Raw genomic sequence first — 23,522 nt, forward strand, 5'->3', positions numbered from 1 at the left:
GGTAGACGATGACGGCGTGTTCTGCCAGTAGTCGCTGTAGGTAGGCAAGGTACCTACTCCGTAAGGTTAGTTTGGAGTGTGAACAGGGTAGAGGTACTTCGTGGCTCGTACCGTGCGACAAGTTTGGAGAAGTCAAAGACTTGGAATTTCTAGGGTGGGCGAAGACACTAGAGTGAAGAGGGGGGAGTGTGCGTTGCTTCGTCCTGGTCTTCGGAAGTGGCACGCAGAGACGGGCTGACTACCGTACTGGACAGTAGACTGGCCCGATTGACTGGATTTGAGCGATGATGATGACAGAGGTTTGGTGGACAAGTGTCAGATGAGGTAGCTGTTCGCCCAGCGAGGTGTGTGAGAGGCCGAAAGGGAGGGCGTGTGAAAGGTCGCGCAGATTGGACAGCGTGCAAGAGACAGGCTGCGGTCGGGGCTGTAGATGCGCAAGGTGATGATGAGCGATGATGATGTAAAAGGTCGATGGACCGTACTTTATTTTGGAACCCTCGGTGAACCAGCCGAGCGTGAATCAGTGCAGCGACGGGAGGTGTAAGAGGAAGAGCGACTTGACGTTTGTCAGGTAGGAGGTTGAGGGAAAGAAAAGGCAGAGACCATGGTAGAGCGGCCTGCAGGCGGAGCGGTAGGAGGTAGGTAAGAGCATCAGTCATCAACGGCAACCGTGGAGGGGCTTCTTTTTTCCTCTTCTCGTGCTTCCCCTCATCATGTGTCTCCCAGTTGCAGTCAGTCTATGGTCTGGACGATGATTAATGCACAGAATACACAGATGGACAGACGTGATGGATACATGGTTGGGAAAGCGCGACGAAACAGATATTCAAGTAGTCATTTGCTTGTTGCCCATAGGTATATTCTTTCCTCAACGAGATTGTCTTGTGTGGTGTTTTGCTTGTCACAATAAAATAAAATAAAAAAAAAGCAGCAGGAGCCAAGGCGGGGTGCTTCCTGGTACTTGGTCAGTGTAGCTGTACCTTACCTGGAGGTACCTGAGACCGTAAGGTATAAGTTACCTACTCCATACGCGCCTTGAGGTAACCGTGCATGGCTTGGGGAAGGCGCCTCGATACGTCCTGGATTCCTGCCATGCTCGACGAAGGCCAGGCAGAGCGTCTTATGCAGAGGAAGGAGCTACTTTGGCTTCTCTCCCTTTCCGGCCAGCATCATGAAAGGCACTTTCCTCAACTCGCTCTCCGTTGCTGCCGGCGTCGATTTCCCAGATACCTCATGTACTCTGGAGGTACCCAGGGATTTCTAATCATTCCAGAGATGTTCCATCCATCATCTTCCTTGCTTCCTCCCGTCGACTGGGAGGAAGAGATCTTATCTTAATTTCTCAGCTCAACCCTCATGATGTTTGCAGGCAAACCAATCGACTCGTTTCAAAACGTCCCTCTCACCTTCCCAACCCCGGACCAATTCGGCATGTACGGAGAACCAGATCCAAGATTGCGCCTCAGATGGGACAGGGGAAGGGCTAGTGTCAAGCAAGGGGCGTTAAGAAGCGTCTCTCCGACTCTCTCGTCGATTGTCCGCGGGATTCACTATATACAGGACAAACAGTACATTTGCTACGTTGAACCATGTTCTCAATGATGGCGAGGTTCAGGCAAGTGATGACACAGCACTGAGGACAAGAATCGACACACATAGTCACACAGTTCGACAAACAAACTGCAACTGTGTCTCGACCATGAACGACGCTACGTCGGCGCCAAGGAACCAGAGTTCAGGGGCGCTGGACACGCTAGAGTCGGCCACTTGCGTTGTTAAGTTGGGATGATGCATGACATGGCACTGTGTATTTTCTGACAGAATTGACAGTCACTCAGAGAGCACATACGAGCACGGCAACCAGCCAGGGCAGAGCGACAGCCAGCAGCCAGAAGCAGCTTGAAGACGTTATCATCATTCGGGAACCCTCACAGTTGACAATGCCATCTACAAACATCCAACAGCTCACTGCTGCCCCCCATCTCCATCTGGGTCAATCGTACACCATGGCCCCCGGCCAAACAAGGGCTGGGGTCAGACGAGGGCGCGAGTCCAAGATGCAAAACTCACATTTTCCCGTCTGCCCTCCCGCCGCCATGTTTCCCAATTCCATGATTTGGGCACCCGGTTGCAGCCAGACACGCACGACACGCCAGGCTTGCCAGTCCCAGGCGCAGAAGAACCAGGTGCCAGGACTCCAGAAGCAGGGCTCGGTTGGCGTGGTCAACCTTGAACCCATGGCGATAATCCAACCCATCCCATGGTGCCCATCCAGGATCGGAGCCTGTTCCACTCGCTTGGATGGCGTGGGGCCCCCATTATGACGTCTGCCTCATCGTCATACCCGCTTCTGGCAGGGATGGCATCTTTGGAACCAGACGCCTTGATGCATCATTGGGGGGTAAATATGGATTCGGCCATTTTGCCTGAGGCCACCGGCCAGATTCAAGCATGGCCAGTCAGGGCCCATGATTCATTCCTCTCCGGGGGTACTCCCTCCAGCGTTCAGCATGGGAAGTAGGTAATCACTCGTTCAATCTGACCTGCAACGCCAAATGCTCACTCCCAAATTATCGTCACCATCGTCAGCCAGAATTGTCTTTTGCAAGGGTCCGCCGCTACTTTTCTCTCTCTTTCTCCTGCCCCATTCATGTAGGTAGTCGAATTTGCTCGCTGATACATCGTCCGCCTGTCTTAGATTCCAGCCAACTCTCCATTTGGGGCTACTTCGATTCACGTCTCCGCTTCGCATCTTCCCGCATCACTGGGTCACTGTCGCACCGCACCGCTTGCATTGCCCCTTCTTGTTATTCGGTTGAGCCAATCATATATCGTGCTGAATCCACACACCGAGTCACCCCGCGACTAACCATATGCCTCCGAAATGATGATGGGCGACGATGCGCAAGCCACACACGCCACTGTCATTTTACTGACGACGCTTTGCCTTACGCAGTCACTGAACCTATCTCTAACTAGGAATCATGGCAGCCCATTTCTCATTGATATGCGGGAAATCGGCTAGTCAGATACATCAACCGGCCTCCCGTCCGTCATCCACGCGAGGCGGAAGTCTCAGTCAGGAGCTCGGTGTGTGCCGCCCCATTTCTATGAGGTTAATGAGGATACCTACCGATACCTGCCTGCCTCATGTGCGAGCACTGAATTCACAGCATGGCTCGCCATCAACGAATCGTGATAAGCTGTGTGCTATGTTCAGACTGAGGCTCAACTGCTTCCCTGAGGGTGTTGACTCTCATTGGTCAACCATAGGCAGAGCAGATGGGAGTATGGCATCGTTAAACACCTCGTTCAGCTCTCGTACTTGACGCTGGAAAGCTCGTGGTTGAAGTTTCTCCTTGGCTAGCCTGACAGACTTACTAGGTTATCTCACTAATCCTAAACCCCATGTTCTAGCCAAAGATATCACCATCGCGCTTGTGGCATCGCAAACCCGCAAACGGCGAGAACAAGAAGGCCTGGAGCCAGGGCGCCTAATAGACTGGTCCAGACCACTTCTCTGCACGAGCCATCTTCTGTCGTCATTCATACCTTACCTCTCTCCACGTTTGGCGCGGGTTTGGCCGAATTAGATTTCTAAACCTTTTCTATAGCACCAGCCACATCTCGTCCCATCCCAGTCGAACTGCTGGGCTTTTGCAGCCACACATATCTCGGGAGTATAGCAAACAGAGGTTCGTCTACACTGCGTCACATCTCGCGACGACCAACAACCTGAACTCGATAGCAACAAGTCTAGACGAGTCTTCGTCGTCGGACTTGGGCTTCTCATCCGCTTTGGCTAAGGTATCAGCTACCCGCACACATCATAGAAGAATGAGCGTTCTACGGGATCAATATTGCAGTCCACGGGGGTTCACAAACCTAATGCAGAGTCTTCAAGGCTCGAGCTATGATGCGAATAACGACGCGCCTGTTTCTCAGCTCGCTCGGCGCGACTTACAAAGTCAAAGCCAGGCAGTCCCAATCGGCTACATGGTCCGCCCTGCTCCTCGAGACTGTCGCTGGTGGAACATGCTGCATTCACGATCATTAGAGCGAGATAGCGAGATGCGGCTCACCATCCCGGCGCCCCCAACGTCGTCCCGAGATGATCGCCATGACGAATGGACAGGCCTACCCCTTGGCGCAGCCTACTCGCTGCTAATCTGCAGGTTGGACGTTGTAAACGCGCGTTGAAATTACGAAGAGACAATCCAGCTGCGTTCATGTGCCTCGCTCCAAACCTCCAAAGTCATGCGAAACACCCCTTTGACGTCATGCCTTTTGCCCCCACGCCCATGGCAGAATAGCGACCACAGGACGACTGCACAATGCTGCAATCGGGCACGTGGCACGTCACATCATCACTCCATCGCTATTGGCCACTGCCGTCTCGAAATAAACGGCCTTGAATCATCTTCTGAGCCAACAGTTTGGATGGCAACACGACAATAGTACGGACGTTTAATCATAACGTTGACGAGCCAGTCGGGCGCTTGCCTCCTTGAGCCGCGGCAACGTATATCCTGACGTCGCGAGACCATCCTTCGCGGCAGTGTTTCCGAACCCATTTGCGGCAGGTTGCAGAACTCTTCAGCCATGGGACCGTTTGCCCCGGCACCTTTTGGGACAACACTGCAGACAAGCGTGTTTCCACAAATTCCGAGGCCGCAATGTCCACTATGAAGTCATTATGGTCAGGGCGGGCTGGGCCATCTTGTTTCTCACCCCGGAAAATGCACCTCGCTAGGATCTTTAGATCAGCATTGGGGTTTCCTGACCAACGGGTTCCTGATACGAGCCCGGACGAAGTATCCGTGAACTGGCTCGATATCTGCAACAAAGATATTCAAGTTTCATCTGCTGCTTCGAGGCTTTTAAGAATCGTAGTGTAGAGATCGACTTGATAGCTGAGAAGTCGGACGCCATGTTCCTTTTCTTTTCAATTTGATGTTACAATGCGTATTCTCTACCGATTCGTGTTCATCCACTGGTTGGGCTCCAACTTATACAGGCTCAGAGATCCACAGTTTAGGCTCTGGCGGTTGGGCTGAAAATCGCGGACTACCTTTAAGCAGGGCTTGAAGTCAAGGAAGGCACTGCAATATCCTAGACTTTTTATGCGATTGTAAAGCTTCAAAGGGCTATGGCTACAGATCATAGGAGGCGCTGCCCCATGCCGCTGCCTGATAATGCTGATCAGCAGTCAGGGGCGCACAGCTTGAGTGCATGTTCGTATCAGCTGCCGAAGTACTTCACGGCAGGCTGGTACGGGTACTTGCCCCTCGTTACATCTTCTTGTCGCTCTGTAGTGAGTGGCTGAAGCATGGCCTGAGTCGTGGACCACCTTGGATATCTAATTGCAAGGCATCGCGGAACCTTTGCACACGCAAGATGTCGTAGAGGACGAATATAGACTTCAACTTCGCATTATGCGGTTCACAATCACTATCAACTATTGAGCGTGTTTTTTACTTTCATTGGCCTTCCTCGTGCTATGAACTCGTCACTAAGTTTGGTAGCAAAGTAGAGAGGGTTCGATGGTGGCATGGTGAAGTCACAGGTGGTAATCATGCCGTTTTCTTTTGATGCTGTGCCGCCGACGCGCGCCCGCGCTCAGCGCCAGACCGATGGGCGTAGGTATACTTGGATCTGGGAGTGACTACCAGCTCTCAACCTAGTGGTATCGGCAGGGTGAATGAGTTCCGAGCGAGCAAAAGGGTGATCAGGCAAGCCCACCGCGGGGTATGAGGCACGGGTGAGGAGGTGTGGAGGGGTGATGTGCGCAAGTGCGGCCATCAACGAACGTCCCTCTGGAGCTGGTCACCACATTGACAAGCGTGGACTTTGGGCACTGTGTACTGCCCATCTGTGACGCCCATCCAGGTCGCGAGTAAAGTGCAACCGCTGAGGGAAAGAGAAAAGATCTGCCTTTGGCGGAGGGGTGTAGATCGGCCGCTAGAATCGCCATTTGGGGTGGATTGGAGGTTGCGGGGGCGGGGGGGAACGGGGCGGTATTGTGATGTTTGTCAGGTGTCAGGACTCTTGGGGATTACGAAAATTTTGACTTCAAATTAGATGTTGTTCAGCTCTGAAGAATATACTTTGATTCACTCCTGCGATTGGTCAATCAATCTCGGTCTTAGAATGTTCTGTATTTGCGTACATGATATTTGTAGAAGACAAACGTTGAAGGGACAATGCTTTCGGGTCTGGCCTTAGGGGATCATATGATGTGAAACTTATTCCTCGATTTGATCATGTCCTCGTGCTTAGATAGTGTACATACGTGCCAGTTCCGTTATTCAAGATCTTACCTTATTTCCAATTCTTGACGCAGTGTGAACGATGTGAATGAATCTTTATTGACGCAAGAACAGAAAGTGGATACAAGTACATACGCACGGGATCTGGCTCATGATTATGAATCATAAAGGTGATTGATATGCCTACCTCTACAGTCGAAGGCTTGTCCGGATTGGGTACCTTGAGGGTGTATACGAACATCGTACACATCTACAAGTCTGAGAGTCTTCAACTTATAGCTTAGTCAGATTGAGGTCATGCTACAAGGTAACACAGGAACTCTATACGCGGCTTCGAGTATCAATGAATATTCAGCATAAAAGAAAAGACAGCACGCATGTGAAGTGGATAGTACTGCTGGCTTGTTGGAGACGAGAGTATGGTCAGTTGTTCAAAGCCATAGGACTGCCAGAAGTTCATGCTAGGAGCTCTAGAAGTCACTTTAAGAGCCTATTGGGGACTGAGATCATATTAGATCCAGTTGTGGTGGATAAGTATGACCTGGTAATGGCGGTGCAACTGAATGAGTAGCTCAAGTGAGTCGTTTCCAGAGTTTGGCTGGTAAAGCCAATGCATCTGAACAACAACCGGCACGATTGACATGTGCATTATCCTACCACATCCTGCTAAGGTAGTTGGCGACCGGTGTAACATTTCAGGTATCAAAGAACGGTTTAGACCACAGCGCAAGCTATCCTCAATATACTGGAGGTCTTCAAGTTCAAAACTCACCCGTAATTTCTGATAGTATGCAAGTTGCTCGTTGGATATATCGGCAATGCTTCGAAGTTATCCACATAGCTCAGAGAAACTCTCAGACCTCACTCTATTTGAACGAGAGAGGTATGGTTCTCGCCTACCTTTAATGATCTTGAAGAGGAGTATGGTCGAGAAGGGATCCCGATGTGCTTCTCTATGTGTCAAGGTGACGAGCCGAGTGCTTTTGAGTCTTGACTGGTGACCATCATCCATCGGACTATTAGCTCTAGCTGACTTCTATGTTTCTGCATCCAACTCAATCCGGTTTGTTCACACATGGCCTAGTAGCTGTTCTTTCCATGCGCATTCTCGCCATCAATGCTCCTGTGGTCTGATCTGAAGAACATTGCTGTTGAGTGTCAAATGTGGGATGAGTGCTTTTAGCCAGCTCACCCGGGAAGCTGCTCTCAGGGACTCCTCAGGGTCATGCTCTTGAATTGGTAGAAGGGAGATATTGGGATAAGTAACCCCGACTATACTGATGCGAACCGGGTGGCTACGATCCGGGTGCCATCGAACTCCCACACACGTTCCATGCAACTTCACTGCCTGGTCCGACTTCGAATGGTCTCAGCAATGCCAGGATTCCGAGCTATAGCGGCAGTGGCAGGCGACTATTAGTCGGCCTGATCACGTCTTCGTGTTCTTCCAGATCCTGGGCATCGCCACTATCGCCGGCTCTCAACAATGACGATGACCGCGAGGGAATCGCAACAATGCTAACCACATTCTACCCGTTCAACAGAAGACCATTGATAAAGTTGTAAGCCATTCTTTTACGGCAGTACCAGAACTGATGTGTGAGCCACGGATTGCCTTGCGGCAGTCAAATTGAGCAGGGCAGACACTCGGGAACGGCGTGACCGACGAGGCCCAAAGTGTGCTCTCAACAATCAGCTCCTAGTGCGGCCGCATCGCTCACCGCCCCACGCTTCCACACGTCAAGAAGTCGGAGCAGATGAGCTGCACGCAGGCCTGCCCTGGCATCTCAAAATCCCCGATGGGTTTATCCTGTGCCGACGAGTGGATCTGATTCCGGGGCTCCACATGCTGACCAGACCTAAAGGGCGTTGACAACTGGAGTGTGGTCACAGCTGGAAGCGTGACCCGACATCGGGACGGGGACCGGGACCTGTGACTCCACAGATAAGATACCCAGGAAAAACTTAGCGCCGCTAATTCTCCCCTCCCCGCCAAACAGCGCTGCCCATCCCACCTCCCATTGACTCACACAGAATTAATTGGCCCATGCCGTCACTCACCTCTTTTACTTTTTTTTCTCAGAAGTACCAAACAACAATCTTTCCAGCTCTTCATCCGGTCAATTGCTTCGACGCAAACTTCCTCTGTTCCGCAAAACCTCAATTGATTCCCCCCCAAACCCCCTACATCATCATTGACAAAATGGCCGGCGAGAAGGGAAAGGTCTGCTTGGCGTAAGTGTTCTGCCCCTCCTTCCTCCAATTTCAAGGGCCGCGCGCCTGGCCCTGCGAAAGTCGGTCCCAAAAGTTTTGTGGAGCGAAGTTCTGCCGGACAAGGTTTTTGGTCATCACGTGCCTCATTGAGCCACAGTGATCTTCAGCCACATGATGGCTGGAATGTGACTGTGAAGCTGTTCTTAGAGATACAGCGGCATGGAGGAAGAGACAGTAATGAAGATTTTTGCTAATCAATACCTTGTAGCTACTCAGGTGGTCTTGATACCAGCACTATTCTGGCCTGGCTCTTGGAGCAGGGGTAAGTCATTGACCAGGACGGAACTTTGGCCAGTCAAAGCTAACTTGGTAATCAGATACTCCGTTGTGTATGTGCTTCTCGGCCGTCTGTAATGGCAGGCGTCAGTTTGGAGTCGCCAGTCTAACATGGAAACAGCTGCTACCTTGCCAATGTTGGACAGGAAGAGGGTGAGACTTCATATGCCCAGCATCTCTACATCAAAGCTAACTGAATATTAGACTGGGCCGCTGTTGAGCAGAAGGGTTCGTTGCAAACCCCGCTTTCATTGATATATCTAGGGGTGGCATCATTTGATCCAGTGAGCTAATGCTGTAAACCAAACAGCTCTTCAGATCGGTGCCGAGAAGGTACGTAGACACCATAGTCACGACAAGCTGTATGAAGCATCCTGAAGACCCCCGCTAACAAACTACCCTAGATGATCATTGATGACCTCAAGCGCGAGTTCGTCGAGGAGTAAGTTATCAAGGAGTCTGTGTGAATGCTACACTGCTAACATCATGTCAGGATCTGCTGGAAGGCTGTTCAGTGCGTAAGTAAACGCTGATGTACAGCTTCGACTATGCCAATTAGCTCACGACCACCTGCCCACTGTAGAACGCCATCTACGAGGACCAGTACCTTCTCGGTAAGCTTATTTAGCGACCGAAGACATCCGAATGCTCATTTCCTCCGCAGGTACCAGTCTGGCCCGCCCCATCATTGCCCGGGGTCAGATGAAGGCTGCCGCCGCCACTGGGTGAGCTGAACTGGATATCCCATTCGGGAACATTGAACTGACATGGTATCGCAAGCTGCCAATTCGTTTCCCACGGCTGCGTAAGTAATGGACACATCCAACTCATTTTCACCCTTGGCTAACTCTGCTCGCAGACCGGAAAGGGGTAAGTGATCAAAGGCTTTTGGGGGCATGTGTCTCGCGCGAGGCTGACTGTTGACTTTGTTGAACAGTAACGACCAAGTTCGTTTCGGTAAGACTTCTGGCCTGTTCATCAACAATTAGCCCTTCAATACTAACGGGAAACAGAGCTTGCTTTCTACACAATCAACCCTGAGATCAAGGTCATTGCCCCGTGGCGTGGTACGTAAACCAATGTCTATGTAGTAACCTTTTCCTGACTAACGAACTTGCCCAGACCCTACCTTCTTCAACCGCTTCCAGGTAAGTCTTTGGTGCCGCTATTCTAGCTGAACTCGCATTGCGTTGCGAGTATCGCCGCTGACGTCTTCGCACTACAGGGACGCAACGATCTCCTTGACTACGCGGCCGAGAAGGGTAAGCTAGCCTTGCTCATCTTGTTGATTGTTTACTAAAGCATTGTTTAGGCATCCCTGTCACCAGCACCAAGGCTAAGCCCTACTCTATGGTGAGAAATCCCCCCTCTTTCACCAACCCCCAGAACTTATGGCCGTATGCTGACTAGACGTAGGATGACAACTTTGGTATTTCACCCCATCTCGGAAGAAAAAAGTACCCCTACTGACATGAAAAGCCCACTGCTCGTACGAGGCTGGCATGCTCGAGGACCCCGATGTCACCCCTCCTGAGGACATGTGGACCAAGACTGTCTCCCCCCTGAAGGCTCCCGATACCCCCCTCGATATCACCATTCACTTTGACAAGGGTATTCCCGTCAAGGTCGTCACTCCTGAGCAAACTGCCACCGACGATGTTGAGCTCTTCGCCCTGCTCAACGCCATTGGCAAGGAGCACGCCGTTGGCCGTATTGTAAGTCTTTCCAGCTAGAACTATCCCACGTTGCTTGAAGGCTCTATGAACTAACACTAGACGTAGGACATTGTCGAGAACCGGTACGAAAATTTACCTCCTTCGTGATGGAACCTAAACTGACTTGGACATCAGCATGATCGGCCTGAAGAGCCGTGGCTGCTACGACTCCCCCGCCATGACTATCCTTCGTCTGGCTCACATTTCCCTCGAGGGTCTCGTCCTGGACGGTAAGGTTCGCGCCTACCGCGACTTGCTGTCCAAGCAATGGTCGGAGTGCCTGTACAACGGCTCTTACTTCAGCCCTGAGCGCGAGTTCTTGCAGCGTAAGTCCCAGTTCGCCCACAATTGATGAAAAGAGCCGAAAGCTAACCGCGTCGACAGCGTCTCTGGACCACTCCCAGCAGCGTGTATGGAGAAATCAATCCCCTTATGGTGATTGTGTCGTAGCTGACAATGGTCGTTCTAGGTCAACGGCGAGGTCCGCCTCCGCCTGTACAAGGGCAACGCTTACTGCCTTGGTCGCAAGTCCGACGAGAAGCTCTACTCCGAGGAGGATGCTTCCATGGACTCTCTCACCACCTTCGACCCCTCCGAGACCGTAAGAAGGCCATCCACAGAATCGATTGAAGAAACCTGTATACTAACGAGATGTGACAGTCTGGCTTCATCACTATCAACGCCATCCGCCTCAAGAAGGTACGTGTCAACCAAATGCGTCGCACCTTTCGTGTTCACTAGCTAATGATCCCATAGTTCGGTCTCCAGAAGGCCGAGGCCGGTCTCAAGTTCTAAGGAGAAGACGCTTGGATTCGGAAAATGCACCTCAATCGTTCCTATGCTTAGGCCGACAGATCGCTGTAGATCGGGAAGGTCGATCGTAGCAATACAAGGGTTCTCTTTTTGATCAAGTTTGATTCACCTTGCCACGATGCCGTGATGTTTCGTTCAACATACATGCCTTATCTTGTGAACACAACCTTGCTCACAGTTCAGAGGCTGCTTTCACTTGCGCCTAGAATGTTAGGAAGGGACCAGTCTCGTATCACATGAGAGGTGGCAAAGGTAATAGACCGTCAAGGAGGCCAGGGCTAAACTGGCGCGCGAGAGCGCTTCACGTAGACAGGCCGATTTTAGGATCATGGTAACCTAAGAAATGCAAGGACATCGAATAGACAGTTGCAATGGTATCTCCAGAGTCTATAGAAACATCTTAAGCTGAGAGAGTAAATAATAGTAGTCGAACCCGTTTACCTAAACCTCTATTGTCCATGAACCTTAATGACGAAACTCTATTTCTTGTTTCCAACGTCTGAAAAGACAAACAGTCAGCACTTTTCAGATCATCAATCACCGTACTTTGACCAGCTCTCAACTTACTGAATTGGAAATGGATAATGTCACCGTCTTGAACAACCTGCAAGAAAAAGACACAAGATCGTCAGCGTTTGCCAGCCTCTTAGGAAGTAAATCAGGTATAACTCACATAAGACTTTCCTTCCTGGCGGTACTTGCCAGCAGCCTTGATGGGACCCATGGACTTGCCGCCCTCGCAGAGGTCGTGGAAGTCCTGGTAGGCGACGACTTCAGCCTTGATGAAGCCCCTCTCAAAGTCGCTGTGGATAGCGCCGGCAGCTTGCGGAGCAAGGCAATTTCTCGGGATCGTCCAGCATCTGATCTCCTTCTCACCCGCTGATAGAAGGGTCAGTATGGTCGCTCAGGGGCCAGCAAAAAGCCTAAACATACCAGTAAAGTAATACTGCAACCCGAGCTTCGTGAACCCCTCCGTCACAATCTTGTCCAACTTGGACTTGACCTTGCTCTCCTTGAGGAACTCGTCCCGCGCGGCCGGGTCGTCCTTCAAGCTGTGCAGCTTCTCCTCGAACTCGATGGAGAAGGGGATGATGTCGCGTGGGACGCCGCCGTGCTCCGTGACCCACTTTGCGATGGACGGGAGGTACTTGCTCTTTTGGCGGAGGTAGTCCTTCATTGTCAGGTTGACGAGGTAGATGACGGGCTTAGTGGTGATGAGGGACATCTTTTCGTTGATGAGGGCGATTTCGGCGGGGGTCCAGCTTCCGTCGCGGACTGGGGTGTTCTTCTCCAGCATCTGGTTTACCTGTGTAAGTACCTTATATGACGTGGTCGAAACGGCTGGAGACTTGAGCCTGGAAAGTTTGGACTTACAGCTTGGATCTTTGTCGTTGTCTCTGTGAAGAGGGGCAGCATCTTGTACTTGCCCCCAGCTTTTTTGACGATCAACTCCTCGGCAACAATGGTCTTGGCAAGAATGTCTATGATGGGTGTAAGCCGAGTGAGCCAACATTCTAGAGGAAAATACATACCAAGATCCTTCTTGCAAAGCTCGTTCTGGATGGTTTCTAGAAACGGCCCAGTCAGTTTTCTCAATATGAGAGAAGTGCCAGAGTTGCATGAACTGACCCAGGTCACGGACGGGATCAACCGAGTCATCCACGTGCAAGACCTCGTCGTTGTCAAATGCTCTATTCCACAACCCCAGTTAGTCGCCAACTCATCACGACGTAGTCCTTCAGCCACAAATGATGGTTACAGTACCTGACAATGTGGAACATGCCATCAACAGCCTGAATATGAGACAAGAAAGCATTTCCAAGTCCCGCTCCCGTCGAAGCACCCTTGATCAAGCCAGCAATATCGGTGACCTGCAGATACGCGGGGTACATGGAAGGCGGCTTCCAGAGATCACACAAAAAGTCCTACACATAATCACACCCAAGTTTCAGCCACATATTCAATTAAGAGCGGCCCTTTTCAATAGGCAGTCGAATTTTCTCGTGTCTCGACTCTCAACTTACATATCGAGCGTCGGGAACAGCACATCTCGCCTCGTTGGGCTCAATCGTACAAAAGGGGTAATTCTCCGCAGCGGCGCTCTGCTCGGTCAAGAGGTTGAAGAGACTCGACTTGCCCACGTTGGGCAGGCCGACGCACCCCATCTTGAGGTTCTTGCTGACCCTGCCAAACGCCACGACATTGTCCTTGACAACTTCAATCTTTTTCGGAGGCATGGCGACGGCTGTTCTGAACTTTGACAGTACTTGATCGAGGCAAAAATAGAAATTTTCTACCAGAATTCTTCCTTTTTGAAAGTTGTAAAAAGACAGATTCTGCGGGCAAACTTTTTTGAAAATGGCCTGATTATTCGAGTTTAGGCCCACTTAAGAACAAGGGTTAAGGGAGATGCAGTTTTAGGGGTCCTTTTCTGGAAGGCGGCTCGTGCGGAATCGGCATCTGGGGAAAATGACCAAAATAACCGCCCCACGCGCTGCTCTAAGCCCTTTAAGCTTGACAGTGAACCTTCACAGGGCTTCTCTGTTCAAACGTTGAACCAGGAAGTCTTTAAATGATGATCAGCTACATGACAATAAGTCTTGAACCATTCACATTTATCGACGGTCAGAGGTGACCTAGCTAAGTAGCTTCTATTCAGCGCGTTCAAATGGTGTCATTATCACCACAATCCAGAAGCAAAAGGGATATCGTAAATCTCAAGTACTTCAAGATCTCCATGGATATGTGGGAGAAACTATGTATTGCACAGGGAGAGTTGCACCATTGATACTCGAGGCTTTATTTAGTCATACGACTGAAGGAAAAATACATTCTGTCAAGTTCATGTGGATGCTTCCACCTTGTTTCGCTGTTCATCAAAAGCCGTCTTCCATGACGCCAGTCAACCCTGAAGATCGTTACATTCCCGCTCGAATCCGCGCTCATAGTTCCCAATGCTAGCCCGCTGTTCCGTGTCATAATCCTGTAGTCCACTTGGTTCTGTTCTCTCCTGGTGCATTGACATTACATCTCCTTCAAAAAATCATCAAACTCGGTCTTGGTCTTCATGTGTTGTGGGAGCAACATCTCCTCCAGTGCAGAGGCGATGTTATGAAGAGCATCAAGTTGCTCCTGTTCAACCAACATGTAGATATAATGGTCCTTAATCATCTCCTCGGTCCAACGCTGGTGACTATTGGGGTCGGCTACGAGGTTGCAGATTTGCTTGAGTCGCGCTGCGTAGTCCCGGAGCATCGCAGGATCCAGATTGCTGAACTCGGCATGGGACAGCAACCCAATATGAGCTCTACCAGAGTCACTCTCAAGCCATTCCGAGCCGTTGTTGGTCAGGGCGAGGGACGCGGCGTTGACAGTAGACCTCAGGCACTGGACAACAGCTACGGCAGTCTCCGAGGTAGTCTGGGGTAGAAAGTGATAGCTGATGGCGAGGACATCAATCGTATTTTGAACTTGGTCCTTGAGTGCGTATAGAGCGTCCCGAATTTGAGACAGACGAGATGTGGGCCGTGCCGGGATACGACCTGAACGTCCCGGGCTGTTGGCGGAATCTTCCGTGGTTTCTACCGGAAACTGCATGTCCTGTGTCCGGTAGCTGTTGAAGTCGCTTGACGAGAATCAGCGATGAGTACGACGATGCCGGGAGATAATGACTTACGCTTGTATAATGGGCAGAAACTCTTGCATCTGCTTGTCCTGCTTGTCCAGTGCAGCGGCATACTTGTTCAAGCTCGCACGGATCCTTGCCTCTTCGCCTGCCGGATGCTGCGGCCAGGCTCTGGCTTTTCTCCGAAGCCTTGCAAGAACAGTACGCAAAGAATCCATCCAGAGCATGACACTGGGATCGAGCGGAATTTCCTTCTCAACATTCGTATCCCACTGAGATGCGTAATCTGCGAGTATGGGACGAAGATCATTGATGTTTGCCATGAGGGCTTGACAGCTGTTGGCGATAGCCGGCGCCTTGTCAAAGCCAGTCAACTCCTTGCTAGTCCGATTGAATGTGTCAAGTAGGTATTCGCCAAGTGACTCTAGCTTCTGGCTGATGATGGTAGGATTCATCGAGGAGTCGTCCAAGTCGAGGGTTTCGCCCAAGGTGCCTTCTGGTTTACTCGATGACTCAGCCTCGTCGGCGTCCTCGTTGCCCATTGTTAGGCGGCCGATATCCCGATTCAACTCCTCGATTTCCTTGCCGTTGCTTGGTTTCAGTGGCGGCGTTGGAGTTTGCTGCTTAGTCTGATATGAATTCCAGATTGGCTGAATGGCCTCATTGGGTAGGAGGGAGTTCCCAAGCAAATCTAGGAGATCTCGCCTTGGTGGCCGATCGCTGCTTGTTGCTACTGTTGAACTAGAGGCTTGCTTGGCGGAAATCGGGCGAGAGGAGCTCGCGTCTTCAGTCGTCAAAGGACCGGCAGCGACATTCTTTAGCGCACCAGCAGTCGAAGATGGTTTGTTGGCCGTGGTCGCCGTTGTGAGAGGGGCTCTACCGTCCTCATCATCGGATGAGAGTGACACGACAGAGTAGTCGTCGGCGATCTCCTCCCACTCTTCCAACCCCTGCTTGGCTGGGCTTTGGGGTCCGGCCATCATGTATTCGGAATCGTGTTAGGATCGGCAGGTCTTGCTAGCGAAGCGAACGTGGAGAGTAATGGAATCTGTCAGCCAGAAGATGTGCTTCAGAATGTTAGCAACTGATAGACAGGACAGCGAGCTGCGACATTGAGGGAAGTGGCACTTTAACTACCTAATACTTGATGACAAGAGTATTTAGACGGCGCGCATGCATCCAAGCTATGTCGTGTCCGCAAAGAAGAGAGGTTGACGGAAGCAGAATACTGTTACTAATGCCGGCGAGACGATGCGAGACGTGGAGGTGACGCGGATGGGGCTGCCGGAAGGAGCCTCACGTAGGTGCAGCCTGATGCCGGCGGCTTACGAAAGACAGGGCAGATAAGGGAATGGTCGGGCCTCAGGTTGATAGTTACTGCGCTGCTGTTGATGCTGTGAGATGATAATCGCCCTCAACAGGTTCCGCGTCCAGGCGAGAAGAATGAAGCGGGAAGAAAGATGACCTTACTCCGTAGTTACCCCAGGTTGACACCTTGAGTGACTCGTCAGGAGAGGTTGAATGCTGAGGTAGGCGGCAGCCGCACATTGAGGCCCGCTGGAGCTCCAGCGTATCAGCAAGCTTATGCGGGGTTGATGCCGCTGATCATGCCTTCTTTCGGCTCCGGGTGCCCTTCCTGCAGATCGTCCGCCCCGCCGTGGAAGGTCACTGACCTCGCGTACCTATCTTATCTCATCGGAACTAATTTCCGATAACGATAAGACATCCTGAGCCCGGGCATGGACTTCTTCCATTGCGTCGAGCGTTTTTTCGCATTCCCTACCTAGAACTGGAACACCAACTTTGTCAACCTCGACAACATGGCTCCGAAATTTCTAAATCTTCACATGCACCGCTATCTCTCAGAATGAGACACGCTCTTCATATAGAATCGATATTAACCACAAATCTATGGCTGCTGTCATCCTGCTGCATTCTCGATCGCGTCTTCCGTCGCGAGAGTCCCAACGGCCTATTCCGAACAACCTCTATTCCTAACAAAAGAAATGCTTCAAACAATGGGCATGGTCTGGGCCATGCCAGAAACGTACTAACTGAATCTACAGATGCAGTCTATGCTGAACGGCTCTCTGAAAGCAAGCGCCTTTCCCCGTGCCTGCCAAGTACCCGGCCCCAAGTCCTGAGAGCTTCTTCTCGATCGATTCCCTAAGCACTCATGCTGCTGTTCTCGTTCTGGATCTTTCCAAACTTTCTGTTCATCATCACGAGCTCGAGGCCGTTCTTGATTGGTGGCTCGCCGCGAAGCAGGAGACCGATCTCGCTCGGGTGGAACCAGTTCATCCACACCATGACGAGGAACATGAGCGTCGCGTCAAAGACGTAGACGTACGCCTCGTTGGTCATCAGATGGCCCTTGTTGCCCTCCAGGTACTCGATGACTCGGAAGACACTACGCACCCAGATCAGAACGCTGGTGACGTAGAGCGTCAGGAGGTAGTAGCGCCAGCGGATCTCGGGCTGGTGGGACTTTGCGGTCGGAACAAGCAACATCCTGCGGTGGAAGAGAGCGGCCACGACGATAAAGAAGCCAAAGACGGCGAGCTGAATGAAGAGGCCGACAATGATGACCTTCTCGCCAAGATCCATCATGCTTGCGCCAGACGCCATCATACCACCGCCTGTACCACGCGCGTTAGTGATTGCCGACTACTACAGGTTGCCCAAAAAGGGCAAATTCACATACCACTGGACTGCATCAGGAGCGAAAGGACATCTCCAGAAACGAAGACCTTTGTCAGGAAGCGTCTCTTAATCAAGGCATGGCTCTCTCCGTCGGTCAACATGATGATGCGACCTAGGATCATGTAGATGGAGGCTGCCATGAGGGCCGGAGCTATGAGGAGAAGGACATTCTGGATGATGTATGGGCCGAGAGTCCAGCATCCGGGCTCTTGTGTCGTGTTTTGCGCTCTTGCAGCGTATCCAACCACTTCACCTGTGCGGAGAATAGTGTAAGCTCATGATCAGGCCATAGACAAGGGACGGACATGATGTCCTCTTCAAAGCACTTACACAGTCCACCGATGACGAAGGCCGTCATATACCATGTCTTGGTCCTGACGAGTTGGAAGATGTGAAGACCGGTAGTGAGAACAAAGACGACGCAGAAGAAGACCGCCGCTGCCGTGGAAGGCTCGAAACGGTAGAACGACCATTCGGCGTTGACATAGTCGGGGGTACAGCCTCGTGCCATGTTTGCGATGTTGGGAGTTTTTGGGAACGAGATGGAGAGGAGGTTCTCGGCTGGTGACTGTGGATCGGTAGAAGTACAGCGGCCTGCTGTTCGAGGAAAAGAGTGTCGGGGAAGATCCAGATGAAATCGAAAGGAGCGTTCCTGGGACTTCAGATGCAGGCTGTTCCGCTCGCTGAGTGTCTTTCTGGGCGAAGAAGGTATGATGATGGGACTATCTCAAGATTCAAGGTAGCGAAGCGGGTTATGCTTATGTGCTTTTCACTTTAGGACGGCAACGGTCCACGTTGTGTGGTTCATCCAATAAACAAATCGGTTCAATCGTATTCCACCCCCTTAGACTCAGCCACGCAAAAAATACCAGTACGGCTCACGAACGGCAAGTTAGAAGGACCCTTGGCGCACCGTTCGCCAATCTTAGGGCCTACCGGCCAGTACTCCGTAGTGCTTCTGTATTCTGTCTGCCTGGGATGCGAGTATCACTGCGCCCCTCTCCGCGTCCCGAGTGTTTGTCTCTCCTCAGTCAAATCTGCTGTAAGGAATTCTCGATGAAATTTGGACAGTGGGCTTGACCCGGCCGTACAAAGACGTATTGAATACGGAACCAATCACGATTGTCCCAGTACGACTTGGCGTCCCTACCGGGCGCAGGGGCTGACGAAAGACGCCGGGATGCGGACGCTTTTGGGCACCCGGGAACGGTGGGCCGTGCATGTCAAGCGCCGGAAGATCCACTTTACTAGGGAGCGGGGCTCCGCTATTGCGAGTATTCGCATTGCTCTCTTCGTATTCCCGCATCTTGGCTTCGCAACCACATCGAACTCTGACTGACAACTGTAAAGCCGTCGGCTGGCGGATTACCCCGTGTCCACAATCTTCCATCAGTCTTCTTTCACTCTTATTCTATGTGGACAAAACCCGCGTGTTCGTACTCTCTCCTGCCTCTCCCTTCTGCACGCTTGATTTGACTGAGATGCTGTTTGCGTTTTATGTAGTTGGTTCCAGTCTGAACAAACTTCAGTTGGCGTTAGATCCGCTCCGGCACCCTCGTACACCCACCCATCACCGAGATCTAAGGTATTGTCACCTTAAACCCTTACACGCGGATATTTTCTTGCATCAACGAAAGATCTGAGACGGAACGGCCACCCCTCGTCCGTTGTCTATCTTGCTATCCAATGGCAACCCGTCGTTCCCATACCAAGTCCCGCACTGGCTGTAGAGACTGTAAGCGGAGGAAAGTCAAGGTAGGTGACACACTGACAGCCCTCCCTCCCTCGTCCACCTAGCTTGGCTGCCGCGTACCGAACACGCGGTAAGGGGGTTGGATCTAATCAAACTACCTAGCCTGCAATCAGATAACGGTGCCCTTCCATTTGTGGTTCGTTTGCTGACAACTTGAACGTACCCTAGTGCGATGAAGCTTACCCATCCTGCTTCAACTGCTCAAGACACGGCATCCCATGCAGTCTCTCAACATCACAGACCTCACCAGCTAACATCACCCCTCAAAGATCAACAACAACACCATCCGTCAACGGCCTCAGCCCAGAAGCACCATACAACTTCCTAGACGCCGCCATCGACCATGACAGACTCCATTCTCCCGCCCCGTCCATCGGCCACTGGGGCCACGGCCTGGAGTTGATGCACCACTTCACGCTCGTCACCGCAAACAGTCTCTCCGTCCGCCCGGACATGCAGCACGTCTGGCGTGTCACCATGCCCGAGATAGGCTACGATTGCCCCTTTGTAATGCACGGCATCCTCACAATTGCGGCGCTACACAAGGCGTATTTGATACCCTCGGCGCGGGACAAGTACCTCGATCTAGCGACGTCACATCAGACGGCAGGTTTGGAAGGCTTCCGGACGCAGCTTCACACCGTGAACGACACGAACTGGAAGCCATTCTTCTGCTTCGCGTCGCTCGTCGTCTTCTATGTCGCTTCGTTACCCGTGCGGATGGGGCAGGACCTCGACTCCGAGCCGGATATTATGGGTGTCTTTATCTTTGTGCGAGGCATTCGTGCGATACTCGAACCATATCAGACAAAGATTGTAAGGACGGAGTTTGCGCCAATGGCGACAGGAATATGGACCATCGACCCGAGTGATCCATCATATAAGTGCGTCGACACCCTGCTACCCGCAAAAAGACATTTCCATTCCCAGGACTGACAGATTGAACAGACTCCCACCCCTCCACAACTCCCCACTCCCACCCGACGTCTTCGAAGCAATCCAAGGCCTCTCAGACTTCTACACCGAAAACCTCCAGGACAGCGCGCGCGAAGAGTATTTGACGGCCGTAAGGGAGCTCGAAAAAGCAGTTTACCTCATGGCGCACGCCGGCGCCAACCTCGAGGTCGGCATGATTCTCTTCTGGCCGTACGTCATTTCGGAGAACATCATGGCCGACATACACGCCCTGAACCCGTACAGTCTAGTCCTGCTGGCGTACTTTTCCGTGTTCTTGTGTGTGCTCGAGCCGACGTTTTGGTTCCTTCGGGGGTGGTCGAAGAGGTTGTTTGCTATGGTTGATGCGCAGTTGGCGGGGCATCCTGTGCTATTGGAGGCTGTGAGGTGGCCTCGGAAGCAGGTGTATGAGTTTTATGCGCATATTTGACTCGGTGTTCTGGCCATCTGCAAGCGTATCTGATTCAAAAACGTCAACGCCATCTCGAAGCTCGATGGTAACTGACTAGCTCTGAATGTCATAGTGCGATTGAGTTTGACCAGCGTTGATGCCCTGGTCTCTCCCGTGCCACGATAGCATTAAACAGTCTAAGCGGTTCGACACCCTTGCACCGAGCAGTTTCCTCCCATTTTTTACGCTGTGACAGGTAGAAATTCGCATAATTTTTCTACCCCGATTTCTTTGTAGATAATCCCTCGTGGCTTCATATGTCTGACGACGTTCATGATTGAGCCAGTATCTTCAATGATGTAATATCTGGAGTGAAAACTGATACGTGAAGTAAGCGATAGACAGCTGGAAAATTGATATCACTTGAGATGGCAAGAATCATGTACTTCAGCATTTGATTATGATGAACGAAATAATACGCTCTAGGACTGGTAAAAATAAAGAAGTATGCTAGTAAAACTGGTAGATCAGAAAGAATTTGGGCAATAGTTCCTGCTCTACTGAGTAGTGAAACAATCTACCAACGGAGACTGTCATGAACTATGTCTTCTTTGGCTTCTCAACCCATCCCAAAAAGGAATTGACCTTGTTCGCGACTACCTGCCCTATTTCAGGCGGCCATCCCATTCGTCCTTGCTCCCTGTCCTCCGTTTCCTCCTTTTTTTTCCTGTCCTTCTCAGTCTTTTCGTCCAGTTGACTAAGTGTTTTTTGCCACACTTCTTGGTGATGTTTGCGCTGTTCTGCCGCCTGTGCCGCCTTTTGTGCCGCCTGTGCCTCCTGTGCAGCCTTTTCTGCCGCTTCATCCTCGGCCCGTTGTCTCTTCTGCGCTGGGCTCGGCATTTCAATGTTCTCATTTTTTCTTTTTCTCTTTTTCTCTTCATCTTCTTCATTCTTTCTGTCCTGTTCAAGTTTCGCAAGGGTTTCAAAGTACTGACTACCCAAGCGACGAAGTAATCGAGACTGCCAAACTCCTGGGTGATGCGTCATTAGAATCTCCTGGTACCATTCCGGTGCCAACTCGTCTGGGAACAACTCCAATGGTTCTTTCTTGTCCTGGACTATGGTTTTATCTGAGGGTATGTCGGGAAGGCGCACGAAGAATGCATCTTCAAGTCCACATGCTTGCTTCAAGGTAGTCAATCCACCAGATTCCATAGCTTTTTGGTGATTGATGGCTGGGGTTTGGGACGATTCGACGAGGACGAAAGTCTCACTGGCCGATGACACTCCAATAAAGTTGGTTCTTCTTTTTCCATCTTTCTGGGCTGTGACTTCTTCCCTCAGCTGTACCCAAGCCTCCTTAAACCCATTTCGCTCGAAAGCCCCTTCACTCTGCATAACAACACTGACGATAACGTTAGCATACCTAGAGCACATGAGTCGGCAATCTCACTTGGCGATTGATGGAAAGGAAGGGAGGGGTCATACAGGTCTACGCTTTGGAGCCCCATATAGTCCAAGGTACTAGCCAAGGAAAGAAGAGGATTCTTCTGTTCTTGGATTTTGAGTAGCACAAAGAGTTTCTCCCTGGGAACCTTCCCACTGGCTTTTCTAATGACATTGCCAAACGCCTTCTTGCGTTCGATGGGGGCGTCCGGGACTAGACCATAAATTTTGCGTTTGTGCAGCGTAGCGAATCGTGCTTCCATGATTGCTGAGGTTATTTTCGCAACTTCAGGAGTGCTAGGACTGTTAGCAGGATTGTCTGTACCAAGATTGTAGTACAGTGTTCCGATGTCAGCGATGTCAAGCTAAAATCGTTAGCACTCGCGTCGTCCAGAATGCAAAATCAATACCACTCACAACTGGAACAAAAGGTCCATCTTCTAGAGTGTGCTGTGTTGAGGCCATAGAGGAGTTTGAGGAGAGATGGATAAGAAAACTGGAACGAAAAAAATTGAAATATAGCGGTGTCGATAACCGGGCTGGCTGATGGGCGAAGAAGACGGCAATGCGCCTTCACCATTGACCTCAAAACGAAATACTAAAATAGAACGACCTTCTGAATAAGCATAAGGTAGATAAGGGGCAGAAGGCAAACGCAGAAGCTGCTGAAATGTGTCTATGCTGTGACTCTGGTAAGGCCTTGGATGGGCAGACAGTGGCTTTGTATATGTCAACACGATTGCATGCTTCTGTGCTCTTTGTCTGAATATTTCCACGTCTTCTGAACATCAGAATTTCATATAAGAACAGTGTTCTTGATTTTCTTTCAGCGAACATGAGGGACCGCTGATTCCTTTGTCTGAACACTGAAGTTATTCTTTTGTTAGTACAAGGATCCCTGGAACCTTGTAGTCATAGCAAACTTCATCCGCCTTTTCCTTTGACTTGCCTTGTCCAGATCTTCACTGTGCCTCCTGTCACCACCATTTCATCACGCACACGCGCAAGCTATTGCTGCACACCGAACAAGATACGAAAGCAATATCCAATTCCATTCTGACAACCTGTTCAGCGGACAGTGTTCAAATTTTGATGACTACGTCTGATTTCAATGCAATGATAGCAAGTTAGACTGCACTGATGTCGGAGTAGGGTGGGCTCGAAAGGCTTCATTCCGCAGAAGAAAGGAGAGAAGAGCAGAGGGCTGGTGTTAAGGAATAAACCGATGACGAAAAGGCATCTAAGCTGGTTCGTTCCTGTTGATGCGCGTACATTTTTGGGGATGTCAAGTGTTGGAAGCTGT

The 23,522-nt window shown here is 51.0% G+C and overlaps 5 protein-coding genes across 5 annotated transcripts; 2 read left to right on the plus strand and 3 right to left on the minus strand.

The window, feature by feature from the left end:
- Positions 1-8,288: 8,288 nt before the first annotated feature.
- Positions 8,289-11,396, plus strand: HER10_EVM0000016 (argininosuccinate synthase). Its single transcript, XM_035469814.1, has 25 exons — positions 8,289-8,504; positions 8,752-8,805; positions 8,861-8,872; positions 8,941-8,972; positions 9,024-9,047; positions 9,130-9,152; positions 9,224-9,261; positions 9,313-9,337; positions 9,403-9,433; positions 9,484-9,544; positions 9,600-9,624; positions 9,679-9,689; positions 9,757-9,776; positions 9,833-9,886; positions 9,942-9,967; positions 10,045-10,081; positions 10,132-10,172; positions 10,236-10,248; positions 10,299-10,534; positions 10,601-10,617; positions 10,670-10,860; positions 10,919-10,944; positions 11,004-11,135; positions 11,195-11,233; positions 11,291-11,396. The coding sequence occupies exons 1-25, from the start codon at positions 8,317-8,319 to the stop codon at positions 11,327-11,329; spliced, it is 1,395 nt and encodes a 464-aa protein (XP_035336766.1). The 5' UTR covers positions 8,289-8,316; the 3' UTR covers positions 11,330-11,396.
- Positions 11,397-11,712: 316 nt separating this feature from the next.
- HER10_EVM0006047 (GTP-binding protein YchF) lies at positions 11,713-13,687 on the minus strand. Its single transcript, XM_035475644.1, has 9 exons — positions 13,372-13,687; positions 13,112-13,272; positions 12,977-13,038; positions 12,880-12,915; positions 12,722-12,828; positions 12,281-12,644; positions 12,021-12,226; positions 11,915-11,951; positions 11,713-11,846 (listed from the first exon to the last, which is right to left on the minus strand). The coding sequence occupies exons 1-9, from the start codon at positions 13,582-13,584 to the stop codon at positions 11,827-11,829; spliced, it is 1,206 nt and encodes a 401-aa protein (XP_035337256.1). The 5' UTR covers positions 13,585-13,687; the 3' UTR covers positions 11,713-11,826.
- Positions 13,688-14,206: 519 nt separating this feature from the next.
- On the minus strand, positions 14,207-16,499 carry HER10_EVM0000943 (uncharacterized protein). Its single transcript, XM_035482845.1, has 2 exons — positions 15,024-16,499; positions 14,207-14,972 (listed from the first exon to the last, which is right to left on the minus strand). Exons 1-2 carry the CDS (start codon positions 15,953-15,955, stop codon positions 14,372-14,374), a joined length of 1,533 nt encoding a protein of 510 aa, XP_035336846.1. The 5' UTR covers positions 15,956-16,499; the 3' UTR covers positions 14,207-14,371.
- A 251-nt stretch (positions 16,500-16,750) lies between these two features.
- On the minus strand, positions 16,751-18,186 carry HER10_EVM0007755 (RTM1; the record flags this gene model as incomplete). Its single annotated transcript, XM_035477300.1, has 3 exons — positions 16,751-17,611; positions 17,677-17,928; positions 18,006-18,186. The coding sequence occupies 3 exons, from the start codon at positions 18,184-18,186 to the stop codon at positions 17,139-17,141; spliced, it is 906 nt and encodes a 301-aa protein (XP_035337389.1). The 3' UTR covers positions 16,751-17,138.
- Positions 18,187-19,178: 992 nt separating this feature from the next.
- On the plus strand, positions 19,179-20,812 carry HER10_EVM0001679 (uncharacterized protein; the record flags this gene model as incomplete). The annotated part of the gene is made up of 3 exons (XM_035471419.1): positions 19,179-19,430; positions 19,597-20,312; positions 20,377-20,812. Exons 1-3 carry the CDS (start codon positions 19,362-19,364, stop codon positions 20,810-20,812), a joined length of 1,221 nt encoding a protein of 406 aa, XP_035336922.1. The 5' UTR covers positions 19,179-19,361.
- Between the last annotated feature and the right edge of the window lie 2,710 nt (positions 20,813-23,522).

This window comes from Colletotrichum scovillei (assembly GCF_011075155.1).
Source record: "Colletotrichum scovillei strain TJNH1 chromosome Unknown Contig00002, whole genome shotgun sequence".
NCBI classification, from domain to species: Eukaryota; Fungi; Ascomycota; class Sordariomycetes; order Glomerellales; family Glomerellaceae; genus Colletotrichum; species Colletotrichum scovillei.

Excerpts from the sequence above, each read along its gene's own strand:
- HER10_EVM0000943 (XM_035482845.1), bottom strand. The coding sequence starts at position 15,955 with ATGATGGCCGGACCCCAAAGCCCAGCCAAGCAGGGGTTGGAAGAGTGG. Across the intron at positions 14,973-15,023 it reads TTTCTGCCCATTATACAAGC|CGACTTCAACAGCTACCGGA; the intron begins GTAAGTCATTAT and ends ATTCTCGTCAAG.
- HER10_EVM0000016 (XM_035469814.1), top strand. The coding sequence starts at position 8,317 with ATGCCGTCACTCACCTCTTTTACTTTTTTTTCTCAGAAGTACCAAACA. Across the intron at positions 10,861-10,918 it reads TGAGCGCGAGTTCTTGCAGC|CGTCTCTGGACCACTCCCAG; the intron begins GTAAGTCCCAGT and ends CCGCGTCGACAG. Across the intron at positions 11,234-11,290 it reads ACGCCATCCGCCTCAAGAAG|TTCGGTCTCCAGAAGGCCGA; the intron begins GTACGTGTCAAC and ends ATGATCCCATAG.
- HER10_EVM0006047 (XM_035475644.1), bottom strand. The coding sequence starts at position 13,584 with ATGCCTCCGAAAAAGATTGAAGTTGTCAAGGACAATGTCGTGGCGTTT. Across the intron at positions 13,273-13,371 it reads CTGTTCCCGACGCTCGATAT|GACTTTTTGTGTGATCTCTG; the intron begins GTAAGTTGAGAG and ends GATTATGTGTAG. Across the intron at positions 11,952-12,020 it reads GCCAGGAAGGAAAGTCTTAT|GTTGTTCAAGACGGTGACAT; the intron begins GTGAGTTATACC and ends TTTTTCTTGCAG.